This window comes from Hemiscyllium ocellatum, chromosome 15 (assembly GCF_020745735.1).
Source record: "Hemiscyllium ocellatum isolate sHemOce1 chromosome 15, sHemOce1.pat.X.cur, whole genome shotgun sequence".
Classification (NCBI taxonomy): domain Eukaryota; kingdom Metazoa; phylum Chordata; class Chondrichthyes; order Orectolobiformes; family Hemiscylliidae; genus Hemiscyllium; species Hemiscyllium ocellatum.
The window spans coordinates 14,368,911-14,385,548 of record NC_083415.1 but is presented as its reverse complement, the minus strand read 5'-3'; the positions used below and the strand labels follow the sequence as shown (position 1 = coordinate 14,385,548).

Here is a 16,638-nt window from a genome sequence, read left to right as displayed (position 1 = left end):
ACTACAATGTACCTTGTATACAGTGGAGGGAATGACTATCGAAAATGGTAGATAGAGTGCCAAATGAGCAGGCAGCTTTGTTCTGGATAGTCTTAAGAATTTGTTGAAGCCGCACTCATCCACACAAGTGGAGAATTCCATCACACTGCAGACTTGTATCTTGTAGACAGGATTTTGGAAGAGAGGGTTTACAAATGACAGAACTCCCAACCTCTCAGCATAGTTTTACATGGCCAGTCTAGTTCAATTGTTAACCCGAAGGACGGTGATTGCATGAGATATTCAACAATGGTAATGACTGGTTAGACGATAAAGCCTGGTACTTGTGTGGTTCAAACGTTACTGTCACTTCTTGGCTCAAGCAGTTTGCAAGTGTACACTGCTATTTCCTGCCTATTTAGTTTCCCTTCAACTGAGTTCCTTGTTGGACATTTCAGAGGACAGTTAAAATAACCAACAGTTATTTTAACTGTGGGTCTGGTGTCATACATTGACCAGACCAGATAAAGACAACAGATGATCTTCACTAAAAGAATATTCGAGAACCGGATGGGTCTTTAAGTGAGGACTGCAGATGCTGGAGATCAGAGCTGAAAATGTGTTGCTGGAAAAGCGCAGCAGGTCAGGCAGCACCCAAAGAGCAGGAGAATCGACGTTTCGGGCATGAGCCCTTCCTCAGGAATGAGCCTTTCCAGCAACACATTTTCAGCTCGGGTCTTTATCACCACCAAGATGACAGTCTCTGAACCTAAATTGCTGGAAAAACTCAGCAAATCTGGCAGCATCTCTGGAAAACGCAGAGTGAAATGGTTCGGGTCCAATGACTCTTCTTCAGAACTAATTGACATAAATGTTATTGCATTCCTGAGTACAAAGAGGGGTAGGCTATGGAGAGGTGGGGGGGGGGGGGGGGGGGGGGCGCGGGGTGGAGAAGTAAACGAGGTCATTGAGATGGAACCCAGAGAGGGAAAGCAGTTCAGCAGACAAAGGATTGAGTAAAGGTCAGCTAATGGAGACCGTTAAGGGCTGCCATCAAGTGGTTTGTTGTAGCAGCCCATGTGATGACAAGATCTGGGTTTGAGGTAAGGAGATAGGACAAGGTGTAAAGCCCAAAATTATTGAACTCAAAATTGAGACCAGAAAGTTGCAGGGTTCCCAAATGGAAAACAAGGTGTTCTTCCAGATTGCGTTGAGCTTCACTAGAACATTGTAGCAAGCCCGAAACAGAGCTTTTAGCCAGGAAACACAATGGTCTATTCAAATGTCAGACAACTGGAAAGCCCAGCATAATTCTTACAGACAGAACATTGACTGTATTTGCTGCTTACAATATTGCCTCCTCAATATTGGAGAGACCAAGTGCAAACTGGACAACCACTTTGCAAAACACCTACATTCGTTTTCCTACGTACAATTCCGAAGGAGGATCATTAGACCAGAAACGTTAACACTGATTTCTCGCCATAGATGCTGCCAGACCTGCTGAGTTCTTCAAGCATTCTGATTTGGTTTCCAATTTTCAGCATCAACAGTTCTTTAGTTTAAGGTTACTTTCAATAATGCATATTATCACATTATTATTGAATTTCAATGTCACCAGGCATCATGGTGGCATTTATGCCCACAGTGTTAGCCTGTGCCTCAGGATTACCAGTCCACCGACATTAGCGCTTCTATCCACATTATATGGTATTGAACATTATACTGTGATTTTTCAAACTTCTGATCATGTGACAACAGGTTGTTAATAAAACAGTTGACCTCCAACAGTCATAACCTTCGTACTTTGTGTCACTCCAAAGTTGGCTTTAGTTTGGTTGGGGCGCCTTGCTGCTATACTTAAGTCAACTCACCTCATCATGAGCATTCAGCTTTGGCCCTGCTTGGACCAAAGTGCAATAAGGTCAAGAATCAATTGGCCCCAAAACCCAAACTGAATATTAACGAAGAGATTACTGCTCAGTAAACACCAAAAGCAGTATCTTCCACCAATTATGAAGAAGAGTGGACTAATGTGCATTACCTGGTTAAGTGAATTTGAGCTGCATTTTGCAAAGCTATATAGCTGGGCAATTTTTAATACTTTGGGTTAAAATTGGTTGTGTGTACACTTGAACAGTTCGGTTAGAGCTAGATCTGAATCAACTCGTTACTATTACTGCCAGAATGTTGACAGGACACCATTACTCTATCCACTAACTTCAACTCAGTTTTGCTATCACATGGAATGGTGCTGGAGAACGAGAGAGAATTGAGAGCCCAATCCATGAAAGTAGTTGCAAATACTTCAACCCAGCTTTTAAACTGATCTCTCGTTATTAAAAACCTGTTGAGCTGCTCCTGGCATGCCCTTTTGCACACATCGTCAATGCAGAAATGAACCCTGGTTCAATAAAGTGATAGAGTTTCTAGACAGAGGTTTCAGCTCAGCTAGGCCATTGCATAGGAGAAGTTAAGAGTGAATACTGCTGAGAGCCTGGAACCAAAGGTAGGCGACACCAGCAAAGAATAGCAGATTTTCTTCCTATAGGATATTGTGAACCATCGATGATTTCACTGTCATCACAGCTTGGACAAACATTTAATTCTTAATTTAAAATTAGCTTGATTTGAATGAGAGACCCTACAGTATAAGCTTGGGCCTCTGACTTTCTAGCATAGTGACATTACTAATGAAGTCACTGCCATGCTGTGTCCAAAATACCCAACCAGGTCAGGAATTTTCACAAAGCTCACAATGTGACAATTATTCTATTTTTTTGAAAAAGGACATAAGTTCAAGGAGGACCAATGTGTTAACCAGCATATCATGCTGGTTACCAATTATAAAGAAACTGGAATACTTTCTGCTCAAATGTTTACAATGAAACTAGGAAAATGTCACATGCCCACAGAAGCCTGTTGGATTGTTGAACCAGTTACTCTAGTATTTCAAATTTCCAGAAAGAACCTATCACATTTTCGCATAGAAAGGAGGACTGGTTCAGACAAAGCAGAACGTGAAGTTTTATATGCAAAATTCTGAGACTCAAAGTGCTTATTCACATGCAGGATGAAAATCAAAAGGAACTTAATCATGGTATAAACAGATAAGTTATAACTTAAGCGCCTACCTCCCAAAGGATTTTCCAGGCCACAATAAAATAAAATTTCTTCCACTACTCAGCACAGATCTGTTTATTACTTACCATCAACTTCGCGAAGTGCCCTGGAATCCCATGGCTCCCGGAATCGTTCCACATACGGTTCCTCCTTCCTTCGCAAAACATCGTCAAAGCGATAATACCTATCATAGACTTCTTCTCGTCTGCAATACACAGTTACAACGGTTACACACACATAATGGCTCAGAGAAAATGTACTGCTGACTTATCTTTTAAATATCCTCTCATCCTTTAGTCAACTCTCAGTGCTACTGTTATTATCGCCATACCCACATTTTGCACCCTCAAATGAATGTGAAACTCATCACCTTACAAACATATAGTAGGAAGTAAATTAATTCCATCTCATGATGTTGCCTAATCAGTCCAGAGAGCATTGTTTGAGAAAACTGACCCCAACTTCCTTTACGTACTCCTTTCTAATTTATCTGAAGATTAAATCAGCGTACAATACTTCCCTTGCTATACATGCAGGAGTAGGAAGACATGGTCAGTAATAGACTCACTACAATTAGATGAGAATGAAATGACAGTGAAATCATAAATAACAGAATGACAGATGTAAAAACATTGGTGTGGTTAGTCACATCAAAAATTGCATACAGTGGCGTGAAGAAAGTTTACTTTTATCTTGGTTGCAGCAACTCCAGTGGTACATCACACAATGGGCTTTGGGCCATCTGATATTATTTTTAACATAGCAAGTGGATTTTTTGAAGAAGCACGTGCCCATAGAATTTCACATTTATGATAGCTGCCAACCCTTGTAAAATTAATAAGTAACTGAACCCAGTCTCAAAAACAATATTATACACTAATAACACAACCCCGGCCCATAACTTACCTCATTCCTCCACCCAATGTTTCAATGTTTCAAAAACATTGGAAAAAAAACACTATCCTTGGTCCACACTATAATTTCTGTTCCTAAATACCCATTTCTGACTTCATATGGAATCTGTGCCTAACCTGTATGTCATATCTGATTCAAAGGATAAGCTTCCATCCCCACAGCTCCAAATATCACCAAACCATCAATTTCCACCTCTAACCTGAAGTATAATCTGACTCTACTACTGCCTAAGTTCATCTAAACCGTAATTATTTTTAGTATTCAAATTGCCACATTCAGACTTATGTCAACTAAAACTGTCAGTGCCCTTATTCAGTTCTATTCATCACCCAAGAGCAAAGTTTGTCTGTCTACTTCACCTCAGTTAAGGAACACCACAATTTCCAAATTTTCATCTTTGTGCTCCCCTTGCTTCGAGAAACTCAAATTACTCCATCACATCAATTCTCCAAGATATCAGATCTCATCTAATCCCAATCTCCTGAGCACCCCTAGATTTTAATCACCCCTCCACTGGTGACTACTTTGTTGCCTGGACATTCCTAAATCCATCAATTTTTTTTTTATTACTTCTATATAACCCATACCTAACATTGCAGCCATTTGTCCAAAAATTTCCTGTAAATCACTGGCTGTTTTATAACAGATCTGTGAAGAACCTATATATACACAAGTGGAGATGGCTGTTGACAAGGAGGGTAGACAAATATACACATTTTCAATACCACTGGGAGTTGGTAACCAGCCAATTTTGCCCAGGCAAGACAGAGCTAGGAGATTGAAGATGTTTCTTAGTTAAATTCTAACATTAATTTTAATTATAACTCAAAGTTGGAGAAAAAAAAACTGAAAGGTGTAGTGCCTGCATTTATACAGAATCTGATCACCAAATGTAATAGTTTTTATGTTGCAGTTCATGGAGAAAAAAAGAACCCACAAGCCTCAAAATAATAGTCACTGTTGTTCTGACCACACTAATTGAGGGGATTGCTGGATTATTTATATCAAAATGGTCACCACACACGCAGACATGACCTACAGCCATCAACAGGACATTTGTCACATTCTGTTTGTGGTTATGTCATCAGTTGTAGAGTCCAGGGACAGAAGTCGGAGTGCTAGCAGTTGGGAGTGGAAGCAAGGGTTGTTGCAGTAGAATGTAAGCTTTGCGGGCCAGAGGGGCGGTAGAGTGGAGGGGTAGAATGCTTGTGATGCTGGAGGAGCAAGGGAAAGAGAGGAAGGTCAACAGAAGGAAAGAGAAAGGTATGCTGCAAAGAATTCATCTAAATAAAATCTTCAATTTTATTCTTCAATCTTTTGTGATATAGGGTATTCATTTTACATTCTGAAAGTCATCTTTAGAAAGACTGCTGCTTTCCAACATTCGAGAATAATATCAGCTATTGCTGCAGGGCAAAAAAAAAATCAAGGTGACACCGGAGATAATACATTGGGGTACTGTGCTTCAAGGCCTCAACTTCTGATTTCAGCAAAATAAATCAACTATTGTTAATGCTGGATAGGGAAAAAAAAACTGATAAATGCTCTTTAAAGAAATAAACAGATTTACCCCATGATTGATTTTCTACATGTCAGTGTCACTTAGAAAAAATGACATCAACTTTGCTCCACTCTCTCATCTCTCCAACTATATTCTAACACCATACACATTTAAGTGAGTAAAGACTCATTCATAACTTTTGAGGTATTAGTTAAGAGTCAAGCTCTGAAAGGAGACTGCTACCTATCCCCACTTTCATAACATAACTCAAGATTTGCCCCTCAGCTTATCTTAACTACCACAACTCTGAACAATGTGTCTCTTATTTATAAGCTCGACTGCAGGATCATCTCAACTATGCCCCATTACTTTGTAGTCTACATAAACCAGTGCTCGACCATAACTATCTCACCTACATACCACCCTCTGTGTGAAGCAGCTGACCCTCCGGTCCATTTTAAGTCTTTCCTGTTACTTTAACACCTGTGCCTTCTACATTTAGACTCCTCTACTCTGCAGAAAATACTTTGACTATTCACCTGATCTATACCCCTTATGATATTATACACCTCGAAAACATTAGCCTCCAACCTCCTACTGTCCAGGAAGAAAATTCCTCTCCTTAAAATCAAACCTCCAGATCTTGGTAACATCCTTGTAAATCTTTCTTGCATCCTTTCCAGTTTAGTAACATCCTTCCTATAGTAGGTCAACCAGAGTTGTTTGTGGTACTCCGAATGTGGCTTCAACAATGTCTTGCACAGCCAAAACATGATACCCCAACTGCTATACTCATGAAATACTCAACTGCTGGACCAATAAAAAGCATGCCAAACACCTCCATTACCCTATCTATCTGGGATGCCACTTTCAAGGCACTATGCAGCTCCAGCCGTAGGGGTCTCAGTTTGACAACACTCCCAATGGCCACTATTGTCTATGCAAGTCCTATCAGGGTTTGTCTTACCAAAATGTAAGATCTTACATTTATCCAAATGCAACTCCATTTGCCATTCCTTGGTCCACTGACCCTATTGCTCAAGATCTCGTCATCTTACATAACCTTTTTCACTGTATGTTATAGCACCAATTTTGATGTGATCTGCAAACTTATTAACCGTGCCTATTTTCTCAACCAAATTATTTATATAAAATGACAAACAGACCCAGCACCAATCCTTACAGCATACTGTTCACAGGCCTCCAGTCGGAAAAAAAATCCCTTTATCACCACTATTCTTGCCTTCAAGCCTATTTTGCATCCAATTGTCCAGTTTTCCATGAATTCCATGCGATCTAACATTATTGACTCAAACAGTCTACCATGCAGAACGTTGTAAAAAGGCCTTGCTAAATTCCATGCATACAAAATTTATTGCTCTACCTTCACCTATCTTTCTCGTCATCACTTCAAAAAACTAAAAACCAACTTGAAGAATGATTTCCCATGCACAAAGCAATGTTGACTGTCCCAAATTAAACCTTGCCTTTCCAAATGCACGTAGATTCAGTCTCTCAGAATCACCTCTAGCAACTTACCCAGCACTCATATTAGGCTCACCTGTCTGCAGTTCCCTGGCTTTTCCCTGCAGCCTTTCTTACATAATGGCACATTAGCAACCCTCCAGTCTTCCAGAATTTCACCAGCGGCTGTCGATGATACAAATGTCTCTGCTAAAGACCCACAATTTCTACCCCAGCTTCCCAGTCTTCCCTACTCCTGCCAGCCTTACCTCCTCACCATTGGGAACATGCTGCCTCTAAATTTCCATTATCTCACATTCGAAAGCCTCTCACTTTCAAAGTGGTTGGGATCCTGGTTCACACGGTGGCAGTGGTTAGCACTGCTGCATCACAGCGCCAGAGACCCGGGTTCAATTCCCGCCTCAGGCGACTCTGTGTGGAGTTTGCATATTCTCCCCATGTCTGCGTGGGTTTCCTCCGGGTGCTCCAGTTTCCTCCCACAATCCAAAAATGTGCAGGTTAGGTGAATTGGCCATGCTAAATTGCCCGTAGTGTTGGGTGTAGGGGGAATGGGTGGTGTGGACTTGTTGGGCCTAAGGGCCTGTTTCCACACTAAGTAATCTAGTCTAAACTATGCAAGAAGGAGCTGTTAGCAATTCTGGAAACTGAAAAACTTGGAGTGGGTACAGTGCTGAAGCATGTTGCAGGTTACAGAGAGACATAGATAAGCTGCAGAACTGGGCAGACGGGTGGTAAATTGAGTTTAATGCAGAAAAGTGATGAGACTCACTTTGAAAGAAGCAACAGGAATAAAGAGTACTGGGCTAATGGTAAGATTCTTGATAGTGCAGATGAGCAGAGAGATTTCAGTGTCCATGTGCATAGTTCCCTGAAAGTTGCCATCCAGGTTGATAGGGTTGTTGTGGCATATGGTGTGTTAGCTTTTATTGGTAGAGGAATTGAATATCAGAGCCACGAGGGCATGCTGCAGCTGGACAAAATTCTGGTGCAGCCACAACTGGAGTACTGCATTCAGTTCTGGTCACCGCATTACAAGGAGGACATGAAAGCTCCGCAAAGCGTTCAGGAAGATTTACTAGGATATGAGGGAAGGTCTTGAGGAAAGGCTGAGGGACTTAAGGCTGTTTTTGTTAGAGAGAAGGAGGTTGAGAGGTTACTTAATTGAGACATACAGGATGATTAATGATAGGGTGGACAGTGAGAGCCATTTTCTTCAGATGATGATAGCTAGCACAAGGAGACAGAGAAGATAGATGTCAGAGGTAGCTACTCAATAGTAGTGGCATGGAACAGTAGTAAACTTGCCAATTTTGAGGGCATTTAAATGGTCATTGGATAATATATGGATGAAAATATAATAGTGTAGGCTAGATGGGTTTCAGATTGGTTCCAAAAGGTCAGCGCAACAGGCAGCCAAAGGGCCTGTACTGTGCTGTAACGTTCTATGTACTTGCCAGACATCCCTTTACCTGCACACAGTCTATTCAATCACCTTTTCATTGTTCCTGTCTGATATCATTAAAATTAGTTGTGCCCAATTTAGTCCTTTACTTTGTGGACCATACTTATCCTTTTCCATAATTCTACAAGGTTTAAAATTGCCCCCAGAGTGCTCTCCCACTAACACCTCAGTCACTTGACTTGCCTTATTTTCCCCAAGTGGAGATCAGGTTTTTCTCCTTTTCTCACTTGACCAGGTACATTTGGATTCATAAAGATCTCCTCAACATCAAATTCCTCATCCATTCCCTTAAAAAAAAACTATGGCAGTCCCCGCTATTACAATCTTATTATTCTTATAGCTGTGATCTCCCTGTGTATTTGCTCCTGTATTTCCCACTGATTATTAGGGGCCCTATAGTACAATTCCATCAAAGTGATCTTTTTTCTCAGTTTCACCCATACAGCCTCAGTGGATGATCTCTCAGGTATATTTTAAATACTGCCATGATATCTTCCAAAATCAAAATGACACTCTCATTCCATCTTGCCTTCCCTTATATTATTCCAACCACAGAACATTGAGGTGGTGGTCAAGATCATCCACCTTACCAGTCAAGCCCCTTGCACTGAAATAAATACAGTTTAATCCAGTCTTCCCTCATCTCGTGCCGTGCCTCTAACTTGCGTTGTGGCCTCAAAGCGGTCTTTTGTCTCATCACAATTAAGGGTGTCATCCCCATACCAGACTAGTTTAAACCTTCCAGAGTAGCTCTAGGAAATCTCCCTACAAAGGTATGGGTCGCCATCTAGTTCAGTGCCACCAGTCCATCTTATACAGGTTACCTTTGACCCAGAAGGGATCCCAATGATCCAAAAATATTACACAAGTTTGTACCATCTACAAGCTGTACTTGTTTAGCAGTCTGCAGAAGATGGTGTTTCAGGGTACAAAATAAAATACCAAATACAACAACAAAAAATTCAAATGGTACCATTTGGAGTCAGAAAAGAGACTAGTCACTCTCAAGACAGTAAAGGTACAGCTTGGGTTATTTTCTCTACTTAGCTTGGGTTGTTTTCTCTACTCACAGAACGATATGATTAAAACTGTTTTTTTTAAAATAAACAGCTGCACTTGTGGTTATTCACGTTATTTTCTATAGGACATTTAAAATATCAAAGCTGATAAAATAAAATACAGAACTCAAGATAATCTATCCAATGTTTCATAACAGATTCAAATTATTTTAACCCGAGAGGAATCATCCACTTTGAACAACTTTTTGATATTTATTAAAGGAGTCATACAATCGCAAAACATGGAAACAGACCCTTCACTCCAATTTGTCCATACTGACCAGATATCCTAAATTAATCTAGTTTCATTTGCCAGCATTTTGCCCATATCCCTGTAAACATTTCCTATTCATATACTCATCCAGACAACTTTAAAAAATGTTGTAATTGTTCCATCCTCCACAACTTCCTCTGGTAGTTCATTCCATACACACACCAACCTCTGCATGAATAGGTCCCTTTTAAATCTTTCCCCTCTCAGCTTAAACCTATGCCCTCGAGCTCTGCGCTCCCCTACCTTCAGGATTTTATAAACCTTCAACACTCCAAAGAAAATAGCCCCGGCCTAATCAGACCCTCTCTGTAGCTCCAATCCTCCAACTCTGGGAACGTCCTTTTAAATCTTTTCTGAACCCTTTCAAGTTTCACAACATCCTCAACATTCACAAAGGGAGACCAATTGCATGCAGCATTCCAAAAGTGGCCTAACTTATGTCCTACACAACCGCAACAAGACCTTCCAACTCTTGTACTCAAGCCCCGAACAGTAAAGAAAAGCATACTAAACGCCTTCTTCACTATCCTACCTGCCCGAGACCCCACCCGCAAGGAACTTTGAACATGCACACTTGGTGTTCAGCAACACCCTGCAGGACCTGATCATGAAGTGTACAAGTCCTACCCTGATTTGCTCTTCCAAAAATGCATCTCATACCTATCTAAATTAAACTCCATCTGCCACTCCTTGGCCCAATGACTCACCTGGTCAAGATCCCATTTTAATCGGAGGTAACCTTCACTGTCCACTTCACCTCCAACTTTGGTATCACCTGCAAACTTACTAACTATACCTATGTTCACATCAAATTCATTTATATAAATGACCAGCAGCACTGTACACAGCACCAATCCTTGTGGCACACCACTAGTCAGAGGTCTCCAGTCTGAAAAACAACCCTCCATTACCATGTCTCCTACCTTACAAAGATACAAAGCTAATTTTGTATCCACATAGCTAGCTCTCCCTAAATTCCACTGAATCTAAACTTGCTAACCAGTTTCCCCACGCAGAACCTGTCAAATGTCTTGCTGAAAACTATATAAACAATGTTTGCCAATCTGCCTTAGTCGATATATTTCTAAGTTTTACCTGTAGGTTGGGTCCCTAGGGTCTCTAGCATCCCTGTATCGATCAAATAGGGGATCCCTTGCATCACGTTCATCTCTGGCAGGTCTGAGCGGAGAGCGTTCACGTCTTACATCACGTTCATCACCAAAGGCAAATGGGTCCCTATTGAAATCAGATAAAACAAGGTGCAAGTTACTATTTGTGTTTTAAAACCCATGATCAGTAGAGCCTGAATCTGAAAATTCCCAATATCAAATGAGTAAGGGTACGATTTCTCAAATTGGAAATGTTAGACAGGGCAGAAGTCTCCAAACCTGAACCACTACTATCTGTAACGAAATGAAAAAATTGGCAATGTTTGTTTGAACTTCTAATTCCAGATACACGATACTACAGATTATGTATTTGCAAACTCAGATTAAATGGAGTCGATGTTTACGGATTGAAATTTCTCTGGAAAAAAAAAGTGAATGCTTCAACTTAGTGGCCGTTAATTGCTCAACAGTGGTAAATATCATGTAAAATCTAACCTCCAATCCCTTTCCATACTTCAAACACCTCATGAAGAAAACAAGAAACAATCCAACAGGAGAAATTCACATCCTTGATGCCGTTGATTTCTTAATATATTTGATTATGATGCATCTTGAAAACTGTCTTTCAGAACTGTATCATTCAACAGTGGATAAAAAGATTGGTCTGGAAACAACTGAAGTTTCAGATTTTATGAACTAATGGTCTTCTATTATGTAACATCTAACAGCAGATCACTCATCTGACAATCTTTATTACCAAAGAAACATAATAAAAAATGTCAATACTATAAAAAGAACCACGGTTAGGTGAGCGCACTGAAATCAAGATCACTCCCATATCATCAATATATTGTGTCTTTCTAAAAATTTAGTTTTTTCTCCCCGGTGAATCAATTCAGGATGGAACTGTAGCTATAGCTTCTACAGGCAATAAAAATCCTGTTTAACCTAACTTTTTTTAATCCCCAACAGTAGATTCATCTTATGTCAAACTGTCTTTGCACAAACTTCATACAGATGCTGACTTTTCTTTTATTCACTTTCTAATCATTACTTCCATACACATCCAAATTAAATATTTCACTTAACTGTTACTTACCTTTAACTGAATATCTTAGATGAAAGAAACAATACAAATGAAAGAGGAAAAAATAGTGTGTTTGTCCCTACAAAGAGAATGTGATGCTCATTAAGAACGTGGCTCCAAGATCCACATACAGAAACATACTAAAACATACAAAAGTGTCACAAGAACTCCAACGCTGCTAGGATTGCTCAAACCGCTCCTTTCAAGGAAGTTTCACATGCCACGTTGTTGACCCCAGTAGCCAAGAATATTTGATGTTGGAGTCTACATGCTATGACAAATGGAGCATGCAGGACAACAGTGATATTTCTACATCCTTTAACGTAGAGAATAGGCTTCAGCATTCTCAAAGATTTGAGAATAAGATCTGCTTCAAGCCATACTGATGACTGAAGTTCGATTCAGTTCATCTGAACTGAAATTATTGATTTGGCATCTGCTTTTAATTTAATCTTTTAAGTCTTCATCACGGTCTGCGTCTCAAGATGACAGGAACAATGGAAGGATGTATCAGTATGTATCATCAGGTTATCAAGGCAACAAGCAATCATTGCCAGTTTCATATCAGCTTCGTCCTCCCTTCATTTAATTCTCCTCTGATACTTACCTAACTAGAACATAGTTAATAAGCCTAATCATGAAAAGTGAATGGACGCAATAGCAAACAAGATGTGAGGTGATGTAAAAAAGAAGCACACTGATAAGAATCACTGGGACACATGACACAGTCAATGCCCCAAAAGAATACTTGGAAAATTCATTGCAAATTGCAATCCATTTCAAAATGCATCAAATTTTATTTTGTATAAAAACTAAATTACATTGTTGACATACACAAGTATTAAGGCTACATACTTGTTATAAACTTGCAGAATGTACAACTGACTCACTACGAAAAACGAGAAGTAAACAACATTAACTATCATTTAAAATGTAAAACTTACATCGCAATCAAATGGAGAATAGCCATAGCAAGCAGGCCAGTTTTAGAACTTTAATATGCTGATAACAAAAGACGAGCGTCATCCCATCATTGTCTTGTCTTCGTGAAAAAAAATGCACAATTTTATTACCTTCTCGGAGGACTCGGTCTCCGTGTAGTTTTATTCGAATTTCTTCTTTCAGCTGCCATATTAACATCTGAAAAGAACCAACCAACCAATTTGTACAAAACAAAAATACACTTAAGAATGCAAACATATCTGAAAAGACTGATGTAAATGTTTATTAACAATGTTTTACCGCAATAAACAAAATTGATTACAGACAGGATTTTCAGAAAAAGTCACAAACTGGCATCTGAATTATGTACTCAACCATACAAATTTCTGGTGAAAATGGCACATTTGTCACAAGCTTGGAATATTAGCAAATTAGGAAGTAATGCTCCAGTACAGCCAAAGTAAACTAGTTATCACAGATCTTCACGCCCAAGATTTGAACAAAACCGATAGCAAGAAGTTATCCCTGGAAAATGAAACTCTGCTTATTCCAAGATAAAAATTCTCAGATGTACCAAACATTTATTAGTTTGAACGGAATGAGTGGTGCAATGTTACCACATTCAGAATAAACGCTGGATTACCACAGCATAACATTCTTGGATGCCAAACATGCCAAAATAGTGTTAAGATACAAGTGCGCACTTTCAATTCCATTCATTTGAAAATATGGGCCAATGCACAAATACACAAGAGTCCAGAATAAAATGAGCGTAGTCAACAGTTAAGCAGTACACTCCTTTAGAAAGATTCTTTAAAGGTTCATAAATCCCAATGCATTCACAATATACATTTGAAGACACTCGCAGTTATCTCGAGTTCTTACCTAATCTGTACCCTCTACACATTCGTTCCTTTTCTCCTTGCACGGCAGCTTTAGCATCCTCAACACGATCAAACTGCACAAACCCAAATCCATGGTGCATTGACAAAGCTGCAAAATTAATGTTGTTAATGAAAATGTACATACCTGTGGGATGGAAAAATTCCAGATGTTCAAAAATCTCCAGTCAACAGAGCAAAATAATTTCCCTTGACCCTTGCAAGTTAAACTGGCAATGTCTAGTTCACAAAAGGTCAATAGAAACGATGTTGAAGTCCAATAATTCTTCACATGGTCAGACAAAATTCCTGTGCAGAAGAAATAACTCCAAAAAAGTCGCGACTTCAGCAGCTTAAGTATCAGCCACTTGCACGAGAGTGACGCCCTTGTGCTGAAGCCAGGCACCAAAACCAACAGCATGATTACTATTAAAACCTTGACAACTTCCTGAAATTAAAAACCAGCTATTAGCTAATTAAAAAGCAGACTTCAAGTCAGTGATTTATGATAGTAAACTGGGATTTGCAGAACATCTTTAAGATGGCGATATGGGTACCATTTAAATAAATTCCAATTTGTTCCAACTTTCAAGATCCAATTCTAGCTCGATGCAAAATTGTGAATACCTTTTGGTTTATCTCCCTATTGCAGTCAATTTCTAGATTTAAACAGTCCACTGCACGTTTATTCCATATAAACCTGAACAAACTTTTTCATTTTAACATATCCAATAGACCACTCAAAATTTAATGAAAATCAAATAAGTAAGGTACTACGTGAGATGGCAGGGTATCTACTTTTTGATCAAAGGCAACTGGATTCCACATTAAAACGTGTTAACCACAGCATCTTGCATTTAAATATTAGGAAATATTTAGGATAAGCTTTAAAATAAGAAACTAGCCAGCAGCTCAATAAGTATGTAATTGTCAGGGTAAAATCCAAAGTGACAAAAACATTTCTTAATATAAAAAGTTCACAAACATTAGGAGGGCAGAATTCAGAGTCAGGAAACTGCAACCAAACAGGAAATCAGGAATTGTAATGGCAATTCATTTTTACCTGGATCACGTGGGAGGAGAAAGCACCACCGGCAGCAGTGAGAAACCATAAATGCACTTTGTGTATGCATGAGCATTCAGCCAATCAACTCATCTCTCTACGCATAAATGGAGTCACAAAGAGAAACCATGGAAATGGAGGGTTTGAGCTCTAAAAATAGGCTGGGACATTTCACACTGGAGTATAGTAGGGTGAGGGGTGACTTTGACATTTATAAAATCACGATGGGCTTAGCTAAGGTGAATAGCAAAATTCTTTTCTGTAAGGTGGGGGGTGTTGGGAGTTCAAAACTAGGGGACATATTTTAAGATGAGGGGAGAAAGATTTATAAAGGACATGCGGGGCAACATTTTTAACAAACTGGTAAGAGCGTGGAATGAACTGCCAATAGAAGTGGTAGAAGCAGATGTACATTTAAAACACATTTGGATCAATACATGAAAAAAAAGGACGTTTGGACAGATATGAACCAAACGCAGACAGGTGGTCTAGTTTATTTTGGTCTAAAAAGGATCAAAGGACCTATTTCCATGTTGTACGACTCTATGACAAGTTCTCAGCTTAAATACAGAAATAAAAATTGTTAATAAAGTTAACATTGTCAAATATGGTCATACATTAGCTTAATGTGTTACACAGGTGACAAACTGAAGTAGCTGAGAAGATGGTTTGGTTACAAAGAATTATTCCACCGGGATATTATTTAGTAGACATTGCCATTTTAACATCAATAGAAGTGCTGTTTTACACAGGCCAATCTCCAAAAATCCACATAGAAGCTAATAAAAATACTAGTATGACTATCCAACATGCAATATCTTTTACTTTGAAAATTAAACAGATTTTAAAACGGCGCGCTACTAGTTGTATTTCTTTCCATCACGCAGATGCTAGAGTGTCAGAAGGATGGTTCACTATCAAAAAATAAAACAAAAACCTCCAAATCCACTCAAGTTAAAATTTTTAACCATGTATCGAAATGGTCAGCAGCAGCAGGGAACCTAGATATCCAACAGAATAATAAAGCAAAAAGCCTCACATTCCAACCATATCCCTTGTAACGTGGCAAGACACTTTTGTGCATAATATGGATGAGGGTTCTAGTGGCTGCTAACAGCCATTATAGTTGAAGATAGCCAATGCAATTAGAATAGTGTGTTTGAAAGCAGAAAGGTAAACCATTTTGAAACAGCACAACTATCCTTGAACTGAGGCTCATGATGTTTCTGGGTGGGCATGTCAAGCATTTGAAAACTCAAATCAAGACAGCACGAACAGTTGATAAATTTCTTTCTAATCCTTTGACAGAAGGACTCAAAAACGGAGGACAACAAAAAGGTGGTAAACATACAAAACAGGCAAAGGGAAGACATAAATAGACTACCTTTCTTGCCATTAGCTGTCTGATTGTAGATGAACTACCCAGGTGTGGTAGACATAAATCCAACACGTGCTCCAATAAAAAATATGAATTATCTCAAAAGATTGTAGGACAACGAGGAAAAGGGCTGAGCAAGTCAGTCTTGTAGACAGCCAGTATGGAGTCATTGGCCAAATGACAAACTTCTGTGCTGTAACCATTCTATAGTTGAAACTCAACGTGGCAATTCTAAATTTAAAGAACTGAAGAATGCTAGACAATGCCATACAAAAATAGAAAATACAAATTTTCAATTTGCTTCAATATCACCCACCAACCAATTGATCCAGAGGACTAGGATGGGTGATCAAAAATTAGAAAATGAATGACATGTTCCAA

At 39.2% G+C, this 16,638-nt stretch overlaps 1 protein-coding gene across 4 annotated transcripts in view; it reads right to left on the bottom strand.

Annotated features, from left to right (window-relative positions):
- LOC132822892 (nuclear receptor coactivator 5-like) overlaps positions 1-16,638 on the bottom strand; it is a 36,408-nt gene that overhangs the window by 10,716 nt on the left and 9,054 nt on the right. For 2 of the 4 annotated variants that reach the window (XM_060836281.1, XM_060836283.1), the window contains 4 exons: positions 13,821-13,928; positions 13,067-13,133; positions 10,893-11,033; positions 3,189-3,307 (listed from right to left, as the gene is read on the bottom strand). In XM_060836281.1, coding sequence (XP_060692264.1) covers positions 3,189-3,307; positions 10,893-11,033; positions 13,067-13,133; positions 13,821-13,928 — 435 coding nt within the window. The remainder of the gene's footprint in view (positions 1-3,188; positions 3,308-10,892; positions 11,034-13,066; positions 13,134-13,820; positions 13,929-16,638) is intronic. The other 2 variants (XM_060836282.1, XM_060836284.1) reach the window with 1 other exon arrangement.